The sequence below is a fragment of the Sardina pilchardus genome, chromosome 4, assembly GCF_963854185.1.
Source record: "Sardina pilchardus chromosome 4, fSarPil1.1, whole genome shotgun sequence".
In the NCBI taxonomy this organism is placed as follows: domain Eukaryota; kingdom Metazoa; phylum Chordata; class Actinopteri; order Clupeiformes; family Clupeidae; genus Sardina; species Sardina pilchardus.
The window spans coordinates 26,428,014-26,450,745 of record NC_084997.1 but is presented as its reverse complement, the minus strand read 5'-3'; the positions used below and the strand labels follow the sequence as shown (position 1 = coordinate 26,450,745).

At 42.8% G+C, this 22,732-nt stretch overlaps 1 protein-coding gene across 4 annotated transcripts; it reads right to left on the bottom strand.

Annotated features, from left to right (window-relative positions):
- Nucleotides 1-1,437: 1,437 nt before the first annotated feature.
- LOC134078708 (immunoglobulin superfamily member 1-like) lies at nt 1,438-22,597 on the bottom strand. Of its 4 annotated transcripts, XM_062534822.1 has the most exons (23): nt 22,560-22,597; nt 22,308-22,337; nt 21,658-21,690; nt 20,890-21,201; nt 20,481-20,548; nt 20,139-20,274; nt 18,422-18,540; nt 18,140-18,282; nt 17,296-17,446; nt 16,586-16,733; nt 12,547-12,840; nt 11,791-12,084; nt 11,174-11,467; nt 10,645-10,938; nt 10,035-10,328; nt 9,495-9,788; nt 8,667-8,960; nt 8,057-8,350; nt 7,276-7,569; nt 6,736-7,029; nt 2,624-2,947; nt 2,369-2,536; nt 1,438-2,247 (listed from the first exon to the last, which is right to left on the bottom strand). In XM_062534822.1, the coding sequence occupies exons 1-23, from the start codon at nt 22,585-22,587 to the stop codon at nt 2,168-2,170; spliced, it is 4,680 nt and encodes a 1,559-aa protein (XP_062390806.1). In that variant the 5' UTR covers nt 22,588-22,597; the 3' UTR covers nt 1,438-2,167. The 4 variants fall into 4 exon arrangements, with proteins under 4 accessions (XP_062390806.1, XP_062390807.1, XP_062390808.1 ...); XM_062534823.1 differs by lacking the exon at nt 11,791-12,084; XM_062534824.1 differs by lacking the exons at nt 6,736-7,029; nt 7,276-7,569; nt 8,057-8,350.
- Between the last annotated feature and the right edge of the window lie 135 nt (nt 22,598-22,732).

Genomic DNA, 22,732 nt, shown 5'->3' with positions numbered 1-22,732 from the left:
ATCGAAGGTCATGTTCTTGAATACCCAACATTTAACAAACATTAGTATCGCTAATAGGCCTACCCGTACCACAGTTTGAGAACCACTGGATTATTTGATGTATTTTAACCAGGAAATATATGGTTATCCCCTTGAATCCTGGAATCACTCCTCGGTTAGTGTCTCTTATGGTGTAAAATAGACATCATATGTATTAATACAATGTAATGTATAGAACTGAACAAATAATAATACTAGTGAAAAAAGCGTGATACACAAACTGAGATGCTTTATTTATCTTTGGTATCCAAGCTCCATCTAAGCAAAAATAACAGCCCTGAAAAATGCTTTGATGATATACTGTAGATACATTGTAGCTTCCTGTCATACACTTATTTAAGACAAGGATGTGCTCTGTGAAGTTCAATAGCACAACATTATCCTGAAAAACCAAAATAATATACACATTAGCAATGTGAGTATATGGGATCAAGAATATTGGCCCCTGGTGCATAGTTTCTATGTCATTGTGATTGAGCCTAGGAAGTTTCACGATGATTGGCCATTTACAGTGGCCTTTTGGTGGCCATTTTGAAGAGCTGATTAATTGATAGGCCTACTTCACAAAATGTTTTCAGATGAGGCTACATATAAGCAACCAACCAGGTTGGTATAAGTGCATCAAATTTCACATTTTTATGTCAACCAGTATTGAAATATTTAGTCGTTTTTGTCAGCGTGATCTGTATGATGATTTGCCGAGAAAACGGTCTTGAAAATAATACACTACATTAATTATTTTTGAAAAAGGTTGGAAAGTGTGGCAGAGATGGACCTGGGGTGCCTGGTGGTTTCCCAAAACCATAGTTGCTAACTAAGTTAAAGGGATATTCCGCCATGTTTGGAAATACGCTCATTTCCCACCTCCCCTCGGGCAAAACAATCGATATTTACCTTGTTCCCGTTCATCCAGCCATTCTGTGAGTCTGGCGATACAACTTTTAGCTTCAGCCTAGATCATTGAATCGGATTAGACCATTAGCTTCTCGCCTGCTAGCTTCATGTTTAAAAGTGACCAAGATTTCTGGTAATTTTCCCATTTAAAACGTGTCTCCTCTCAAGTTAGAAAGTGCAATAAGACCAACTGAAAATGAAACCTGGCTGATTTGACATGGAACTACACTCTCATCTGGCGTAATAATCAAGGCAACTTGCAAACGTACCATAGGCGCAGTGATATCGTACACAGCATCTGAAAATAGTCCCCATAGACAACAAGCAGTAGTAGTGCCAGTACTGTAGTTTGCAAGTTGCCTTGATTATTACGCCAGATGTCACGCCGTGTCAAATCAGCCTGTAACAACGCCCGTTTCATTTTCAGTTGGTCTTGTTGCACTTTCTAACTTGAGAGGAGACACGTGAGCTTATTTCCAAAAATGGCGGAATATCCCTTTAACAAGTAAGTAACTAAGTTAGCAAATTTGTTGGTTGCACTGCCATTGCCATTTCCCCTTGCCAACCAACTACTGTAAGTTGGCAACAGGTTAGCACTAGTGGTGCAGTCAGAACCACCTGGAGCACAACCCGAAGAAGACTGTGGAGATGACAGTGGACTTTAGGAAATTATTAGAATTATTCCTTTATTCTTACACATAGCTTATTGCCCTTATTCTTTTTTTTACTGTGTTTTATGTTATTGTTGAGTGTTGCAAAGATTAACCGGAGTTAAATTCCTTGTTTGTTCACGCAAACCTGGCCAATAAAGCTGACTCTGATTCTGATTCTGATTCTAAAACTATGGTTTTGGGAAAAGCACCCCAGGCCGGTTAGATTGGATTCAGGAATATTGCTACTGTACTCCCCCTAGAGGTGCAGCAAGATCATTACAATTATGTGATATTGTTGGTAGGATATGAATCTACATACAACGTTTGAAGCCTGTATGAATTTTAGTGGCTGAAAAAGAAAGAAGTCGCAAAGAATAAGGATCCAGAAGTTTCTCTGCTTAGACACTAATTATTTCTACCATACTGTTAAAAAATGCAATGTCATGGACAAAAAAGAGGATTCATTGAGCATCAGACAAATATGGCAATCAGGGCAAATCAGTAAAGCAAAAGCGCAAATCTTTAACCACATATATATACTGAGGTCTGCTAACAATGAAAATCCATGCAGGACATGTTTTTCATCCATCGGAATTGGTATCTTCATTGTCCTCACTTGCTCTCTGGTGGCTCTGCAGTACCTCAAATGAACTCATGGGCCCTGAGATTAAGGACAAAACAACAGTAAGGTTATTCATGTCCTCTTCCTATTAGCATATCAATGACCTGGTCCAGCCAGGGGTATGATGTGAAGGATCTGTTACTGTAGAATGGGTGCTTACAGTACTCCTCGTTGATCACATATTTAGCCTTCGTTTTGTTCAAAAGCAACACTGAGCACAGGACCAGCAGGAGAAGCAACAGTAGAAGCAACAGCCCAAGTGTCACTCCATAGAACACAGAGGGACGTGCAGACGCTATATGGCGAGACCACTCCATCCAAGTCAGTGCTGGAAAGCAAGCGAGTGGCATATTTCACAAAAGGAAAACACAACATCGTAAAAATGTGACTGAACGCACAGGGAGTGTTACTACACCTCTTATGGTCACACAAAGCACGTCTGTTTTTCCAGAGGGGAAGTGACGAGATGACAAAGTGACCTCATAGATGCAGCTGTAGTTCCCTGCATGGATGAAATCTGCCTTAGGAAAGTAGAAAGAGGCCGAGTGATTGACAGCCAGCTCAGTCCAGATCTCAGCTGACCCATCAGAGGTGAGGTGGAAAGAGCCTCCTTGGTACTGTGGCTTGGTGGAGCAGATGATGGAGAAGCTTTGGCCCCAGGGGACCTCTGGGCCGTGGGGCCCCAAGACCAGCTCTTCCTCTGGGGCACTCACAGAGATGATGGGCTGTGACAGGGACACTGGAGGACATAAAACACCCATAAAGAACATACTATACAGTATATTTAGATTTTAATAAATCTAAAATAAATATTTTTTTTGTATGTACTATGTTGTTAGGTCAATGAAACCACTGATTATATTTGGGAGCATCCTCAGTTGAATGTGCCTGAAACTAAAGCGCTGCCTTGTATACAGTATAAATAAAATCAAGGAGAAATGTTTTCACTTTCTCACCTACTACAGAGAGGCTGACAGAATCACTGTGAGAAGAGATGAAATCACGACTGGACACTCGTGTTTGGTACTGGCAGTAGTAGGATCCTTCATGGACAAAGTCCACCTGATGGATGGTGAACGCAGCAGAGGTTCCTGAGGCTGCCTTAGTCTGTCTGTAGGACCCAGAGAGCTGCTGAAGGGTGAATGTCCCTCCCAGGTGCTGAGTGGAGATATAGCAGTTTATCTGAACAGGTCGACCCCAAGGTGACCTACTTTCCGTTTGAAGGGTGAGAACTGGTTTTGGCAGTGTAACTGAGAAAACAAAAATATTGTCACAACATTAGGTATTGCACTGTGAATTGTTGTTGTTCAAGGCTGAACAAGATCATATTTGTAGTCAAAGTAATATTGTGTAGACCTTTATCTCTAATTAAGTACCCAGCAATTTCCAAATTCAGACAAAATAGAGTTCTGACATCGTGATTTTTCAGTTCATTTACACAGCTGGTTAATTCCCATGCAAATATCAAATGGCAAATCAATTGTAGGATATCCGAAGTCATATATATGTACTTATGTAGCCAGTGTTCATCAATATCTTACCTACTACAGAGAGGCCGACAGAATCACTGTGGGAGGAGGAGAAATCACGGCTGGACACTCGTGTTTGGTACTGGCAGTAATAGTATCCGTCATGGACAAAGTCCAACTGACGGATGGTGAACGCAGCAGAGGTTCCTGAGGCTGCCTTAGTCTGTCTATAGGACCCAGAGAGCTGCTGTAGGGTGAATGTCCCTCCCAGGTGCTGAGTGGATATAGAGCAGTTCATCTGAACAGACTGACCCCATGATGCATTTCTTCCTGTTTGAAGTGTGAGAGCTGGTTTTGGCAGAGTTACTAGGAAAAGAAAACAATTTAGAACATTAGGGTTTTTTTTTATCATTCCAGACTGAACAAGACCCTTTTTTGTCAATTCTTGATGCATTTATAACTCAATAACAACCCGGCACATTAAACTTTTTAAAAATGCACAATTCATACATTGAATTACTTTAATTTTGATTACACAGTTGGTTACACACCCCATGAAATTAAGAAATGGACTACATCTGCCAAAATAAATTGTTGACTAGGATACCAGAGGGAACACAATGTAAGATTTAAAGTCATATACTTATGAAGCCAATGTTCTTCATCAATATCTTACCTACTACAGAGAGGCTGACAGAATCACTGCGGTAAGAGGTGAAATCACGACTGGACACTCGTGTTTTGTACTGACAGTAGTAGGATCCTTCATGGACAAAGTCCATCTGACGGATGGTGAACACAGCAGAGGTTCCTGAGGCTGCCTTAGTCTGTCTATAGGACCCAGAGAGCTGCTGTAGGGTGAATGTCCCTCCCAGGTGCTGAGTTGAGATAGAGCAGCTCATTTGTACAGACTGACCCCATGATGCATTTCTTTCTGTTTGGAGTGTGAGAGCTGGTTTTGGCAGTGTCACTGGGAAGAAAAACAATTTGAAACATTAGTTTCCAAAATTATCGACATTGTCCTTTCACATGTAAGCATTCTCTGAAGATGTAACAATTTTTCACACTATTTAACAATTGCTTATACCCCTTTTCCACTGCCACGAACCAGGTGCCGGTTCCGGGCTGGTGCTAGTGCCAGTTCGGTGCTGGTGCTACCTGCCGATTATCCAAGAACCAGCTCGCTTTTCCACAGACTGAGTTCCAGAGTAGTGCTGCGTCGCTACGTCACTGTTTACGTGCGCTTTTGTATCCCAAAACAACCAGCAGAAATGGAGATGTGGTGGAAAAACTTATTACGATTAACTTTGAGCACAAAAAGCTCAAATGTCGAGAGAGTTCAACTGTATCACTGTATCCATTTGTGGAATAAAACCGGACGTGCCCTATGCTCTCTGGTGTTGCTGGACTGGGGCCGCGGGGCTCCTCTTATGCTGCTGGCTGGTCTGTTTTCGAGACAGCGGACTCGGTGGCTGTTTCGGTCGGTTGACTGTCAGCTCAGCTGGGACATCGGCTGGTCTGGCGCAGGAGAGGGACGCGGTTTTCGGGCAAGCACCGGGGGATCCTCCTGTGTCCCAGTGTCTCTTCGCTCTGGTGCAGCGCATCGGCGCATCTTCCTGGTACCTGTCAGCGGCGATGGTCGGATGGTCACGATTTGCCAGCAGGCTGTATCGGCTGGGCCTGCAGGCCATCTCATCTGCTGAGGATCTGCCAGCGATTGAGGGCTAGGCTGTACGTCTTCATTGCTCTGGGACTTCTCAGCCATCTGACTTGAGTGCAGTTGATTGGACTAGGTTGACGTGGACTTTTCTGTTTTTTGTTTGTTTTATTATTTATTTGACATTTGTTTATTTGTTTGTCTGTCTTGTATGTCTTGGTGTCACGGGTACGCTGGCGATTACGCCACTCCGTCCGGCATTGTGTCTTGTTATTTTGTGAATTTGTTTGCTGTGTTGTCATGGGTACGCTGGCGACTACGCCACTCCGTTTTGGCACTGTCTCTGTGTTCTGTGAAGCGCTTTGGGTTGCACTCAGTGCACATTAAATGCGCTATAAAAATAAAAGTACCTTACCTTACCTATGCTGCTTGTGTATTTATTGCAGTCGCTAGAAAAGCATGTTAGCCAATATTAGCACTTGATTAACACCCGTTGTTATGGTTATGACCATGCTACGCTGCTTTTTTTTGCTGCTAACGTTAGCCTGACCAGAAACACCACAGTAGTTATATCAGCATGCTAGATTGCTATGTTTTGGTCAACAAGCTAACAAGCTAACTTTACCGTTCGGGAGCTTACAGCAACCTGCAATGATCTGTGTGTCCGGGACACATTTGTGTCGCATATAAACAATAAACCGTATCAAAATTAGCCATTAAAAGTGGTCAAGAAACCTTTATTCACATTGAATATTTCCAGTTACGACCCCCGGAGCTGCCGCCATTGTTTTCAGATTTTTTTGTTACTCCCGCCACTGTGGGAACGCAAGCTTCTGATTTGCTGAAATCCACTCACAACACTTGACGTAACTGGTTCTTATCTCTGGTCCAGCTCAAAGTTGGTGCTGAGTTGGAACCAGTTTTCCTGGCCCAGAGCCAGGTTATTTTGTGTGGAAAAGCAAAGAACTGGTTCCAGACTTGGCACTGGCTCCAAACCAGCACCAGAACCGCGTCGGTGGAAAAGGGGTATTAGTAGTGCATTCTCATAGACCGCTTACACTCGTATCAACTGCACCAATAGTATTACATTACAGTTCAGCAGAAGACCAAACATTTTTGATACAGAACAATCCACCTTAGCGGGTTACAACTTAACATGGAAATGTTGTGTAGAATACCCCCCCAAAAAACAATGTAACAGAATAGCTGGTCCTACAACATCTCATTCACTACAGAGAAACTGACAGAGGTTGCGTTGCCCAGATTGGGTAACAAGATCTTAAGTGCTAAAATCTTCTAAGGAGCGTTCTTAAAAGTGCTCCTAAGAAGATCTTAGCACTTAAGAGCTTCTTAACCAATCTGGGAAATGCGGCCAGATTAATTTATTCATCCACATCTTACCTACTACAGAGAGGCTGACAGAATCACTGCGGGAAGAGGTGAAGTCACGACTGGACACTCGTGTTTGGTACTGGCAGTAGTAGGATCCTTCATGGACAAAGTCCACTTGACGGATGGGGAACGCAGCAGAGGTTCCTGAAGCTGCCTTAGTCTGTCTATAGGACCCAGAGAGCTGCTGTAGGGTGAATGTCCCTCCCAGGTGCTGGGTGGAGATGGAGCAGCTCATTTGTACAGACTGACCCCATGATGCATTTCTTCCTGATTGAAGTGTGAGAACTGGTTTTGCCAGTGTTACTGGGAAAATAAAACAATTTAGAACATTTAGGACTCAATTACTACTCAGGATTTGAACATTTTAAAAATGCAGAATTCATAAATTGAGTCACTTTCATTTTGATTTCCCAGTTGGTTATGAATCCCATGAAAATAATTGACGGACTACATCTGCCAATCAATTGTAGACTAGGATGTCCAAGGGAACACAATGTAACATTGAAAGTCATATACTTATGTAGCCAGTGTTCTTCATCAACATCTTACCTACTACAGAGAGGCTGACAGAATCACTGCGGGAAGAGATGAAATCACGACTGGACACTCGTGTTTGGTACAGGCAGTAGTAGTATCCTTCATGGACAAAGTCCACCTGACGGATGGTGAACGCAGCAGAGGTTCCTGAGGCTGCCTTAGTCTGTCTATAGGACACCGAGAGCTGCTGTAGGGTGAATGTCCCTCCCAGGTGCTGAGTGGATATAGAACAGTTCATCTGAACAGACTGACCCCATGATGCATTTCTTCCTGTTTGGAGTATGAGAGCTGGTTTTGGCAGAGTTACTGGGAAAAAAACAATTTGATACATTAGTTTCCAAAATTATCGACATTGTCCTTCCACATGTAAGCATTCTCTGAACATGTAACAATTTTTCACACTATTTAACAATTGCTTAGTAGTGCCTTCTCATAGACCGATTACCCTCGTATCAACTGCACCAATAGTATTACATTACAGTTCAGCAGTTGAAGGACCAAACATTTTTGATACAGAACAATCCACCTTAGCGGGTTACAACTTAACATGGAAAAGTTGTGTAGAATACCCCCAAAAAAAAACAATGTAAGAGAATAGCTGGTCCTACAACATCTCATTCACTACGGAGAAACTGACAGAGGTTGCGTTGCCCAGATTGGGTAACAAGCTCTTAAGTGCTAAAATCTTCTAAGGAGTGTTCTTAAAAGCGCTCCTAAGAAGATCTTAGCACTTAAGAGCTTCTTAACCAATCTGGGAAATGCGGCCAGATTAATTTATTCATCCACATCTTACCTACTACAGAGAGGCTGACAGAATCACTGCGGGAAGAGGTGAAGTCACGACTGGACACTCGTGTTTGGTACTGGCAGTAGTAGGATCCTTCATGGACAAAGTCCACTTGACGGATGGTGAACGCAGCAGAGGTTCCTGAAGCTGCCTTAGTCTGTCTATAGGACCCAGAGAGCTGCTGTAGGGTGAATAACCCTCCCAGGTGCTGGGTGGAGATGGAGCAGCTCATTTGTACAGACTGACCCCATGATGCATTTCTTCCTGATTGAAGTGTGAGAACTGGTTTTGCCAGTGTTACTGGGAAAATAAAACAATTTAGAACATATTTTTTTTTCCACTATGAAGTTTTATTGTTCCAGACTGAAAAATACCCTTTTTGTCAGTTCTTGATGCATTTATGACTCAATAATTACATGGCACATTGAACTTATTAAAAATGCAGAATTCATACATTGAGTCACTTTAAATTTGATTTCAAAGTTGATTTCGCACCCCATGAAACTAAGTAATAAACTACAGGTATGCCAAAATCAATTGTAGACTAGAATGTCCAAAGGAACCCAATGTAAGATTGAAAGTCATATGTAGCCAGTATTCTTCATCCACATCTTACCTACTACAGAGAGGCTGACAGAATCACTGCGGGAAGAGGTGAAATCACGACTGGACACTCGTGTTTGGTACTGGCAGTGGTAGTATCCTTCATGGACAAAGTCTACCTGACGGATGGTGAACGCAGCAGAGGTTCCTGAGGCTGCCTTAGTCTGTCTATAGGACCCAGAGAGCTGCTGAAGGGTGAATGTCCCTCCCAGGTGCTGAGTGGAGATAGAGCAGTTCATCTGAACAGACTGACCCCATGATGCATTTCTTCCTGTTTGAAGTGTGAGCGCTGGTTTTGGCATTGTTACTAGGAGAAGAAAACAATTTAGAACATTTAGGACTCAATAACTACTCAGGATGTTGAACATTTTAAAAATGCGTAATTCATACATTGAGTTACTTTCATTTTGACTTCACAGTTGGTTACGCACCTCATGAAAATAAGTCACGGACTACATCTACCAATCAATTGTAGACTAGGATGTCCAAGGGAACTAGCCTGGGTGTTCCCATGCTGCCTTGCATGCGATTTGATTCACACTGCTAAGGCAGTCTGGACACTACCGCCCTAATTTTTGCCTCAGATAGGAGACCAATCACAGAACAGGGGGGAAAGCAAGGCCATGATGAGCTATGCACAGACGCATTTGATAAACATCCGTGGCGCCCAATGAACGGATCTGGGCATTTTTTCAAATACGAGAAAATGAACATTTGGATGCCAGACCAAGTCTCATTGAGAAGTGGTAGGCGCCAGCCAGGCTACAAGGGAACAAAATGTAAGATTGAAAGATTGAAAGTCATATACTTGTGATGCCAGTGTTCTTGATCCACATCTTACCTACTACAGAGAAGCTGACAGAATCACTGCGGGAGGAGGTGAAATCACGACTGGACACTCGTGTTTGGTACTGGCAGTAGTAGGATCCTTGATGGACAAAGTCCACCTGAGGGATGGTGAATGCAGCAGAGGTTCCTGAAGCTGCCTTAGTCTGTCTATAAGACCCAGAGAGCTGCTGTAGGGTGAATGTCCCTCCCAGGTGCTGAGTGGAGATAGAGCAGTTCATCTGAACAGACTGACCCCATGATGCATTTCTTCCTGTTTGAAGTGTGAGAGCTGGTTTTGGCAGAGTTACTGGGAGAAGAAAACAATTTAGAACATTAGGACTCAACAACTACTCAGGATGTTGAACATTTTAAAAATGCAGAATTCATACATTGAGTTACTTTCATTTCGACTTAAGAGTTGGTTACGCACCCCATGAAAATAAGTCACAGACTACATCTACCAATCAACTGTAGACTAGGATGTCCAAGGGAACCCAATGTAAGATTGAAAGTCATAAACTTATGAAGCCAATGTTCTTCATCCACATCTTACCTACTACAGAGAAGCTGACAGAATCACTGCGGGAAGAGGTGAAATCACGACTGGACACTCGTGTTTGGTACTGGCAGTAGTAGGATCCTTCATGGACAAAGTCCACCTGACGGATGGTGAACGCAGCAGACGTTCCTGAGGCTGCCTTTGTCTGTCTATAGGACCCAGAGAGCTGCTGTAGGGTGAATGTCCCTCCCAGGTGCTGAGTGGAGATGGAGCAGGTCATCTGAACAAGTCGACCCCAAGGTGACCTACTTTCCGTTTGAAGGGTGAGAACTGGTTTTGACAGTGTAACTGAGAAAACAAAAATATTTTCATAACATTAGGTATTGCACTGTGAATCTTTATTGTTCCAGACTGAACGAGATCATATTTGTAAGTCAGTGTTATATTGTGTAGACCTTTAGCTCTGATGAAGAACCCAGCAATTTCGTAATTGAGACAAAATAGAATTCCGACATTGTGATTTTTCTGTTCAATTACTCAGCTGGTTAATTCCCATGCAAATAACAATTGGCAAATCAATTGTTGACTAGGATATCCGAGGGAACACAATGTAAGATTGAAAGTTATATACTTTGGAAGCCAGTGTTCTTCATCCACATCTTACCTACTACAGAGAGGCTGACAGAATCACTGCGGGAGGAGGAGAAATCACGACTGGACACTCGTGTTTGGTACTGGCAGTAGTAGGATCCTTCATGGACAAAGTCCACTTGACGGATGGTGAACGCAGCAGAGTTTCCTGAGGCTGCCTTAGTCTGTCTATAGGACCCAGAGAGCTGCTGAAGGGTGAATGTCCCTTCCAGGTGTTGAGTGGAGATGGAGCAGGTCATCTGTGCAGACTGACCCCATGATGCATTTCTTCCTGTTTGAACTGTGAGAGCTGGTTTTGGCAGTGTTACTAGGAGAAGACAATTTAGGACATTTAGGACTCAATAACTACTCAGGATTTGAACATTTTAAAAATGCAGAATTGAGTTACTTTCATTTTGATTTCCCAGTTGGTTATGAACCCCATGAAAATAAGTGACAGACTACATCTGCCAATCAATTGTAGACTAGGATGTCCAAGGGAACACAATGTAACATTGAAAGTCATATACTTATGAAGCCAATGTTCTTCATCCACATCTTACCTACTACAGAGAGGCTGACAGAATCACTGTGGGAGGAGGTGAAATCACGACTGGACACTCGTGTTTGGTACTGGCAGTAGTAGGATCCTTCATGGACAAAGTCCACCTGACGGATGGTGAACGCAGCAGAGGTTCCTGAGGCTGCCTTAGTCTGTCTATAGGACCCAGAGAGCTGCTGAAGGGTGAATGTCCCTCCCAGGTGCTGAGTAGAGATAGAGCAGTTCATCTGAACAGACTGACCCCAAGATGCATTTCTTCCTGTTTGAAGTGTGAGAGCTGGTTTTGGCAGTGAAACTAGGAAAAGAAAACAATTTAGAACATTAGGTTTTGCACTATGAATCTTTATTGATCCAGACTGAACACGACCCTTTTGATCAGTTCTTGATGCATTTAGGACTTTATAAATACCCAGGATGTTGAACATAAAAATGTAGAACTCATACAGCTGAGTTACTTTAAATTTGATTTCATATTTGGTTACATGCCACATGGGAAGGAGTAATGGACTATTTCTGCCAAACTCAACTGTAGACTAGGATGTCCGAGGGAACCCAATGTAAGATTGAAAGTCAGTGAGATTGAAAGTCATACACTTATGATGCTGATCCACATCTTACCTACTACAGAGAAGCTGACAGAATCACTGCGGGATGAGGTGAAATCACGACTGGACACTCGTGTTTGGTATTGGCAGTAGTAGGATCCTTCATGGACAAAGTCCACCTGACGGATGGTGAACGCAGCAGAGGTTCCTGAAGCTGCCTTAGTCTGTCTATAGGACCCAGAGAGCTGCTGTAGGGTGAATGTCCCTCCCAGGTGCTGAGTAGAGATAGAGCAGTTCATCTGAACAGACTGACCCCATGATGCATTTCTTCCTGTTTGGAGTGTGAGAGCTGGTTTTGGCAGTGTTACTGGGAGGAAAAACAATTTGAAACATTAGCTTCCAAAATTATCGACATTGTCCTTGCACATGTAGGCATTCTCTGAAGATGTAACAATTGTTCACACTATTTAACAATTGCTTAGTTGTATCAACTGCACCAATGGTATTTGGTAACATTACAGTTCAGCAGTTGAAGGACCAAACATTTTTTATAGAGAATAATCCACCTCAGCGGGTTAAAACTTAACATGGAAATGTTGTGTAGAATACCCCAAAAAAGCAATGCAACAGAATAGCTGGTCCTACAACATCTCATTCACTACGGAGAAACTGACAGAGGCTGCATTGCCCAGATTGGTTAAGAAGCTCTAAGTGCTAAGATCTTCTTAGGAGCATTCTTAAAAGCGCTCCTAAGATGACCTTAGCACTTAAGAGCTTCTTAACCAATCTGGGAAAAGCGGCCAGACTCATTTATTCATCCACATCTTACCTACTACAGAGAGGCTGACAGAATCACTGCGGGAGGAGGTGAAATCACGACTGGACACTCGTGTTTGGTACTGGCAGTAGTAGGATCCTTCATGGACAAAGTCCATCTGAGGGATGGTGAACACAGCAGAGGTTCCTGAAGCTGCCTTAGTCTGTCTATAGGACCCAGAGAGCTGCTGTAGGGTGAATGTCCCTCCCAGGTGCTGAGTGGAGATGGAGCAGGTCATCTGAACAGGTTGACCCCAAGGTGACCTCCTTTCCGTTTGAAGTGTGAGAACTGGTTTTGGCAATGTAACTGGGAAAACAAAACATATATTGATAACATGAGGTATTGCACTGTGAATCTGTTGTTCCAGACTGAACAAGTCTCTCCTCTTCAGTTGCAACACATTGTGTAGCCCTTTTGCTCTAAATGGGTACTCGGAACCAGCACATTGGAAATTGACAAAAATCTATCTGTGAGAGAACCCACACGACGATAAAAAATCTTTCTCGGCTGCCCTCGGAAATATTGTGGCAAATATTGAACATGTGTCATATTTACGATGATCGGCGCCAAATGTTTTCCGTCGTGTCATAAAGGTTATTGTCAGGAGAATTTTGACTCCTAACACACCACACAATACAAGAGAATAAGATAATCTTACGATCTTAAGATAATCGGCTGTTGTCTGTCTTTGGTCGGAAGGGGGGAAATCTGGGGGAAATCTTTATGTGTGTAGGCTACCCCCCTTGAGTTATCAATACTGTACATCACAAGCAGAGCTGGTGTGTGTGCAGTGATGAGTGTTATAGCCTGTGCAGATAACACAATTGTTTTCTCTACCAAAATGTTCCTTTACAATTATATGTCAGACTAGGTGATCAGATAGCCTAATCACGGCGATCAGAAATTATTGCCGCCTATTGGTGGGGAGATTGTCCACATTGCAAGATCATCTAGGCCATCGTATAGGCTATTTGTTGCATGTACTGTAACCATAGTGTCAGTGTCAATACGGGAGTCGTAGAATCCAAAAAAAGTCTGACATGCTAGACCTTTGTTTGTGGAGTTGTGGAACGTCTTCTTGCCGGGTCCGCAAGCTGCAGAGAGTGCAGCCAGTCATCCCAGCCTCGAAGAGAACACCTGAGTAGGCTACCGTGAATTCTCACACCTGTCAGCCGAGTCTGAAGCACAGATATTTTCTGTGTCTGTTCGCTATCCTGAAGTTGAAGAAAACGTCTTTCAAGTCTATTGACATGAACTAGTCATTGGTCATCACGTAGACTGGCGAGTAGCCTATTTGAAATTGAATTATCACTTTGAATGGTATCTTTCTTAGATAGTCATTCAAGTGTCTGAGATAGAGGATGGGTCTGAGACTGGCATCATTCTTTTGGGATTATGAAGTGTGTGCAGTAAAATGCCTCGTTGCATGCTTTGGTTTGACTGGTTGTATAGCTTGCTTGGCAGCCAGCTTTGAGAATTCCTGCCTGAGCGTAGTTGCGCGTTGAGGGGGAACTGACTTGTAACCAGTACTGAATGGAATCGAGTTGAAAGGCTAATAAATTGCAGCATGTAGCATGCAGCACCTTGGCCACCTTATGGAAAAAAGCGAGTGTGTGTGCACTCAGGACAGGTGCTCTGATGTGCAGCTACTGTAAGTGCTGTGTTTGGGATGGTAATACTGTATGTATGTCGGCGCACCCAAAGTGCTCAACAGATGTTGCATGTGGGCCTATGTCTGGGTTTTTTTGTGCTTCATGGGACTCCTACCATAGATATAGAAAGAAAGATACCGCAATTGTCCGTAAAGTTCTATTAGGTAGCATACTGTATGTCAATGCAACGGTCATTACTGGGGACAACACCTTACTGTCTATGGGCAACTCATCATTGACACCTGTCACCTGTCAATCAATCAAAGACACCTGTTTCTCCATTGGCTTCTGCTTAATTGTTGCCCCCACCAAGATGTCATTTAATGTAGGCTACAATTTGGAGCCCAATGTGGTATCTAGCTTTCTAATATCTATTAATAATTTGGAATCAGGCAATTGTGTGCGCCAGTGACCATGAAATGAGTATGAGGGGGAGCCTCACTTATCAAGAGACAGAACTGCACTGGTATTTGGTCTGAGCAGTGTGGTCAGGAGTGAGCCTTACTGTACGTACTGTACACACCGCCACCGACTTGAGCTTCCAAGAAGCTCTGGACGCCCTGCCAAGGACGCCGTGGAAAGCTTTGGACGCTTTGCCCGTTCTGAAGTGGCAGCATTCTATGTTCAATCATGTTCATTGCTGGTTGTTTGCCACTGAACCGCGTCATAGCTCATTACCATAAAGTTGAGCCAATTTCAACTTTCTGCTTGATGCTCAAGTCACTTAAGACGCCCAAAACGCAACGACGGATTTGCCGCTGCTTGCAGCTGAGAGAAGCCGGCTTCCATTGACAATGAATGACTTCCTGTATCTTTGGAAGCTCAAGTCGGCAGCAGTGTGAATGTCCCTTGAACTTGTTCTTGACTGCTGCTGTCAACGTCTTCTTAACCACAGCCATAGCCCGGTGGGGAGGATGGAGTGGTTGTTGAGAAGGCAGAGCAGGAGGTTGTGATTTCTGAGCGGCTGAGGATCCCACCAACGTAAACAGTCATGAGTGCGGTAGTGTTGGGGGCCCTGCAAGACTGACTGATGCACGAGTATGCCTTCTCAACAAGAGTTGGTGAGTCGGCAAGGCTTGGAAGGGAGTGCAGAGCATCCGGAGGTTGGTTGTCCATGTGGGGCGAAGTAGGCGGCCATAGCTTCTTCGACTATAGGCAGGGACAGGCTTGGACTGGCAATCTGTACAGTCGGGCAAATGCCCGGTGGGCCGGTGCACATGTGGGCCGGTGGACTCCGAGATTCTTTTTTTTTATTTATTTTTTTTTATGGCAAAATGTTTAAGTTATTTATTTGCGGCCCGTCATGTATAAATTGCTGTAGCCTAACATCATTGCTATGTAGTCCGCTGACAATTACGGCGGGGTTGGTGCTTCTTTCATTCATAGGCTATCACTCATTGCAAACTTTGTCCGTTATCTAGTGGATTTCATTGAAAGTGAAAGCAGACGGGTTATTCTGCGTTCTGAAGAATGTTTGATGTAAGTGTTCGATGTGTGTGATGCACTAGGCTATTTGTTTCTTAGCAGAAGCCATGAAACGGTAAAGGTCAAATTATTTATTTAAAAATACATCATTTAGGAAGTTGTTGTTTTTTTGTTGGCTTTGCTCGCGTTCGCGTCCAGTTTGACTTGTCAGGATTTTCCGATAATAACTGCAATCTCGTGATGCTGATAGCCTATATTGACTTTTATTTTCTGTGCGTGTAAACTATAGTGTTGGCTACTGTGCTTGAAACTGTGGCAGACTAGGCCTACTGGTTTTCATCATTTTAACCACAAAGCCTGTCTACAGGTATACTAAATTGTTTAGCACCTTGTCATTTCGCGTTTGTCCAGCCGTTCACCTCCGTGCGCCCCATGTCATTCAAAACATATTTCGGGATAGTAGTAGTAGGCTACTATGCGAAAACGTATTAAATAGGCTACTTTTTAGTGGAAAGTGGCCAACACTATAATACCTGAACTATACACTAATACCTGAACTATACACTACAGTATACACTATAGCAGCGGTTCACAAACTGGGGAGTCCAGTGGTGGGCCGGTCCAGGAGAAAAATGCCAGGGCCCAATTTTGTTCCCAGTCCGACCCTGGGCAGGGAGGAGAAGCCTTGGATGTCTGACTCAGTGGGCGAGATTAGCCAGGCTAATATTGAGGTAATGTGCCACTATTAGCATGCCTCTTGCCCCTACTACCACTGTACATATCACCAAAATAAGGTGTCACCAACATAACAGTTTACAAATAAATTGTTTTGTACCCTTCAAGTCAAGGCTGACAGCTTGGATCTATTTAGCACATGTTTAGACCTACTCCATAATCCCTCTGTAGGTGAAGATCTTTCATTCCTTGGTGGTAACTACATTTGCAAGTGCTGATGAATCAAAGTGTGCCCACACCTTCTATAACGATGCTCTTTTCCAGGGTGGTGCTAATTTTTTCCAGTGCCTCAAAGCTGTTGACTTTAAACACATGGTCTGATTCTGGTGAAGATGCGATGCCTCTGAGCTCAGTAAGTGCTGACTGACTGTTAAAGGCATTTCCAACCTGTGACATAAGGAAGAGAAGTGGCATCTCACATCAGGGTCAGTCTCTGGGGAGAGTTGGTGCACACATAAACCTGTACTGTAGTTTTTTTTTTTTTTTTTTGGAGAATCAATAATGTTGAGAATAACATTTTAGGTTACACTTTGCTTGCCGGTATCTTAATAAGGGTGAAATGACACTGTCATGAACGTGTCGTAAACATTCTATAGTCATAAATACTGTACTGTAAGTACTGACGGCCATCACAACATGTCATTTGGTTTTTGACACAAACTTTTTTTTCAAGGTTTTGGGTTAGGGTTTTACAGTTTCATGTGTTCATGACAATGTCACGTCACTCTTATGTAGATACTCAAGTATTATTAAAGTGTTATAATATTTAATGCAAATGAGTGCAAATTTTATTTGCACAAAAAAGTGCACATTTTATTTTAAATCAGCTTGTTGTGTAAGGCATAAACAAGACTGAGATCAGAGGAACAACAGGGGGCCCAAATGCTGATGAAAATAAGTGTCTGTGATATGCTTTAAAGTGGATTAACAGTAAGGTTTCATGTCTTACCCCAACGGCATATCTAGTAATCTTTTTGCCCTCGGCCAGCGCAGTGACACTGGGATAGTCTGAGGCATCAGAGGATTCCCCATCTGTGATGACAATGAGGATCCTCTTAGCCCCAGGTCTTGCTCCACCAGAAGAATGAAACATATCGTTCCTGCATAAATGAGTATAGCTTCATGATGTAAATAATATTCAGAATAGAAAGAAATAGTAAAACTGTTAATGATTTGAGACTACGTTAGCCGTGGCCAACTGATTAGGGCTTCGAGCTTGTAACCGGAGGGTTGCCGGTTTGATCCCCGACCAGTCCACGGCTGAAGTGCCCTTGAGCAAGGCACCTACCCCACACTGCTCCCCAAGCGCCGCTTGTATGAAGGCAGCTCACTGCGCCGGCTTAGTGTGTGCCTCACCTCACTGTGTGTTCACTGTGTGCTGTGTGTGTTCACTAATTCACGGATGGGATAAATGCAGAGAGCAAATTCCTTGTATACGCAAGTATATGGCCAATAAGCCTGATTTGATTTGATTTGATTTACATTTTACATTTAGCAGGCACTTTTATACACAGCGACTAACATCTGTAAATTTAACTACACAGCGACTAACATCTGTAAATTTAATTACACAGCGACTAACATCTGTAAATTTAACTACACAGCGACTAACATCTGTAAATTTAATTACACAGCGACTAACATCTGTAAATTCAATTTCAAGGGTCATTCTCCCAAGAGCAACTCAGGGGTAAGTGCCTTGCTCAATGGTACAACGATTACTGCAAGCAAGTCCAACCTGCTCAAACTCCTTAGCCACTATGCTACCTCCGCCTTAAAAACGAAAAACTTACACAACTTTCCGCATAGCACCTGCAGTATATGTGCCTCCATCTATCTGGCTGATGATGTCCACCTGATTTTCCCATCTCGTTCTCTGAAACTGGTGAAAGTTCACATGGACGGTGGCTCTATCAGAGTATTGGGCAAAGGCAAACTGCAGAAACAAAAAAGAAAAGTCCAGCAGATGGCATAACGTCCCCCAGGAAACGTACATGGATATATGAACAATTAATTTATAGTTTATGTAAAGCAACTGAATCAACACCATTGAATCAGGAAGAAATCACACTCACAGAGGTGCTAGGTTTCATAAGACTTCGAGTAAGATCTTTCACAAACGTTTTCATGGTTTTGAACTGGTCTGAATTCACACTTCCAGATCCATCGAGTAGGAAGGCAATATCTACTGGTGCTGTAGAAGGGAAACATTACAGATGATCATGAGAATGCTCGATGGTGTTTTGAGCCCCCAACGTCGTCTTCCAGACAGCGCTGCCACTGTTGACTTAAAGGCACTTAATCCTACCCCTAACCCTAACCCATGCCTAACCCTAGCGCCTTCCAGGCAGCACTGCCTTGAAGACAACGTTGGGGGTTCAAAACACCAAGAAACAATGAGAATGGTGAGCAATGTGCAAGTGTAATAATTTGATAACTATGCACAATCAGTCACAATGAAAGTTGCACTCTATGGCATAGAAAGACTATATGAAAAGAACCACATGCCTAATGAGAAGGTATAGGGTCAGTGATATGGTGGGGCTGTCGTTATTCTTAAGGCCCTGTGAACCTTTTTTAAGGTACACGGTATCATGAACACCAAGAAAAACCTGAACATTTTCAATGAAAATCTTCTGATCTCTGCCAAGACACTAAAAGTGGTAGCCTAGAAATCTAGACACTCCTAGTGGCAGCAAATCTAATTTGGCTGCCGGGGCAGTCTAGCAATGCTCCATAGAGCTTGGGAGCTGGGAAATGGAAGAATCACCGGACCAATCACATCATGTATAGAGTCGGTGGGCGGGCTTAACATAATGGTGACTGACATGCAACCAGAAGTTGCGACGGTTACGCATCCTGCTACTTGAAAACAAGAAGATGATTAATTTAGCATGATCCTATTGCATGGAGAAGTAATTTGAGAGACAACTGTTTATTGATTGAGCCCTGCCTACGGCGAGTACATCTTGATGTGGGTCTGGCTGGTCAGGCTATAAAAGTGGGTCATGACTGGATCATTTCATGACTGGATCATTCATCAGGTCAGTGTGAAAATATGGCCCTTGTGGTCCATATACTCACAAGCAGGGGGCTAGGATTCACTGAGGTGAAGTGATGATGGGGTGAACACAGCAAGCAAACATGGATTTTGGTGGAGAGTGCAGATTTATTTACAGTGCGAAAATAGTGACCCGACAAATAGAAAACAAAAAACTTCCGACAAATAAAAGAAAAGAAGCTAGAAAAGCACTCAGAGAGCGCAGACCTCTGCCTGCATTGTTCTTCCTGGGTTGTCATACATTTGAACCTAAACTATTCAGATCGCCACCACGTGGCCATACCATGCCATTACACCACTAAGCTAAATACTTAAATGTCCCCGGAATCCCGATGGAATCACGGATCACTCCCAAAATGTAATCGTTTCTCCCTTGGATCATGTCCGACCTCCCCTGAAAATTTCATCGAAATCCATCCATTACTATTTGAGGTATCTTGCTAACAAACAGACAAACATAACTATGCACTCACAATTCACAATTGCGCTTTGAAAGTTAAACCAAGTTCAATGCTCAGTTTGTTTGATGCTAGCGTAACACTGCCTCTCCAACTGTTCTGCTGCTGAACCACATAACAGGAAATCTGACGCTTGCTGCTGGTCAGTGTGATCCCTGTCAAATGTTCCCTTGTTTGCTGTGTCTTGGTTTTGGGGAGGTATACTGACTGATTATGAATTACAGCTGAGCTACTGCCAGACCAATTGGAGTTTACTGAGGCTGTGACACTGACCTGCCAGCTGAAGGTCAAATTTGCCCTCTTTGCCCACGCGGTAGCTGTGTTCACCGCCGCTGTCCCACCTCACTCTCATGCAGCCAGCTTCACTACTCTGGCCAATCACGCAGCCCAGACCAGGAGGTGTGCCGTCCTGAAACGTGGAACAAAACACACACAAACACAAAACAAAATGCGTGCTCACACATGTGTTGAATAGATGTTCAATGGTTCACACATGCACGCATGCACGCACGCACACACACACACACACACACACACACACACACACACACACGCACACACGCACACACACACACACACACACACACACACACACACACACACACACAAATATACCTGGCTTCCCCACCGCCAATCCGGACCCCTCATGACCCTGGTGCCTTTCGTCTTCATGGTGGTCAGCTCTGTTACATACAGCAGCAAACGTGTTTAAAGATACCCTATGCAACATTTTCATAGTCATAAAATCGCTTAAAAACGAGATAGCATTTATATATAGCATATACAGTATATATACAGTACATATATAATATATATATATATATATATATATACACATGCTAAAGCTGTAGGGGAAGCTCTGATGGATGCTTGTGATGGTTGACGTAACAGTGTTTCTCAGTATGTAGGCTCATACTGTATATCAATCCATCCTCACTGTGCAGTAGGCTGTGGGTTGTTGTTGCTACTAACTACCAACTTTACAAAACATCACATACATAATGGTTATTAGCCCTGCACTAACCTGAGCACACCACACCAGCATCCTCACTATGGCTGCAGTCGTGTGTTCCAAAACCCCTATGGGAGCACTCTGCAAGGGATCTTTCCGAACCGGAGCAGCTGACGTCATCCATCAAGATGTTCCCACTCCCCTGGCCAAAGTAGGCTGTACCAGGGGCAGAGACAGCACACCCGCATCCCAGCTGTCTACACACCACCTCAGCATCATTCGTGTCCCAGCTATCATCACACACAGTGCCCCACTGGCTGTTGTAGTAGACCTCCACTCGACCTGAGCAGCCGGTGCTCCCACCAACCAGCCTGATTGGGGCAGCTATTACAAAGGGAAAGATACGCAAAATATTAATGATATTACAAAATACTAGTGAAAGATGTTAGTGATTAAAATAAAAGTGATAAAGTATTAGACAGAACACTCATTTCTCGAGGACAAAATGAGATTTTAAGAGATCTTTGTTAAACATTTGATATGAAGATCAAAATTATGCCTACAATGTCTACAAATTCAGATTTTGTAGACAATATGATATCGCCATTTTTATTGTAACTTTTGTATGCTGTAACAATTTGCCTTCACTGTAAGGGTCTTCAAAAGCTATTTTTACACTCTGCAAATGGAACGCTACAGTTGAACACTCAATATAACTTTGGCTGTTATTGTATTAGATTAAACAATCAAATTGCATAGCTAATTTATTGTTTTGTTTCTTCAAATAGAAGAAATCCAGTGTTCTCTTGTTTATGTAAATCTACACAATATGGAACTCACCAGCTTGAAGAGGGGCAGAGAGAAAGACTGTGACTGGGAAAAGATTGTGGAGTAGGTGTTAGATGTATGTATGCAGAACCACATTTTTTAGTTACTAATCATTTGAATTTAGTTACACTGAAAACCAATTAACCTGGTGGTAGCCCTAGCCTTTTTGTGTTTATTAAGTGGCAGATCATGCCTCTACATACATGCCATGGTAATGTGTTACAATAATGCTTGTTGAATGTCAATTACTGTACAAAGTGCATTACCAGTCATTCTCCTTATAAATCAGTGTGTTATCAAAATTACTTTTTAAAGCTGTAGTGTTCAAACGTATAGTGCCATAGTGAAGCAGTAGCCACAGTGATTCTTTGAAATAAACAATAATGATCAAACAAACAATATAATAGTTACTAAATAAATGCTATATGACTAGTAGTCTTCCAGTTTTAAATAAGATGCATTTTCCAACATCCTCAAATTAATTTGGTTTATATGATCATATTTTATGAATAACTGCTAAACACACTTGTTCTCAACAGTCACCAAGACTGTCGTAGTCTACATTTAGTTTTGTGCCCTGGATGGTAGACCTTCATGTTAAATGGTGATATTGTATTTTTGTTACTTATTTACATATGCCTGTGTCAGTGGAGTGGCCTTACCTGTCAAAGAAGTAACACAAAGGACATATGCTGATGGAAGAAAGCATAATGTAAAGCAATCATGTAATTGTTGAATTCTCTTAGCTGAACTCAGCTTTGTTCTTTGCCTCAAAGTTGTTAATTTTTTCCATTCATCCACACTCCCTCAAAATAATATAATTCATTCATACAATTGTTTTACACTATTACATTGTTTTTGTTTGTTTGCTTGTTTTAGTAAATAAATAAATAAATAAAATAAGAAAACCGTACCTTTGTGTTGAGATCGGGGAGTAGACATCCTTCTACCTCCTTATTGTGCTACAAGTGAACGACACATCAGTGTGTTGACTCTTTTCACCTCATTCAGTGGTTGGGAAATTAACTGGAAAGTGCAACTGTTGCAGGAGTTGGGTTCAAATTAGCTTAATTTGCAGCAATAATGT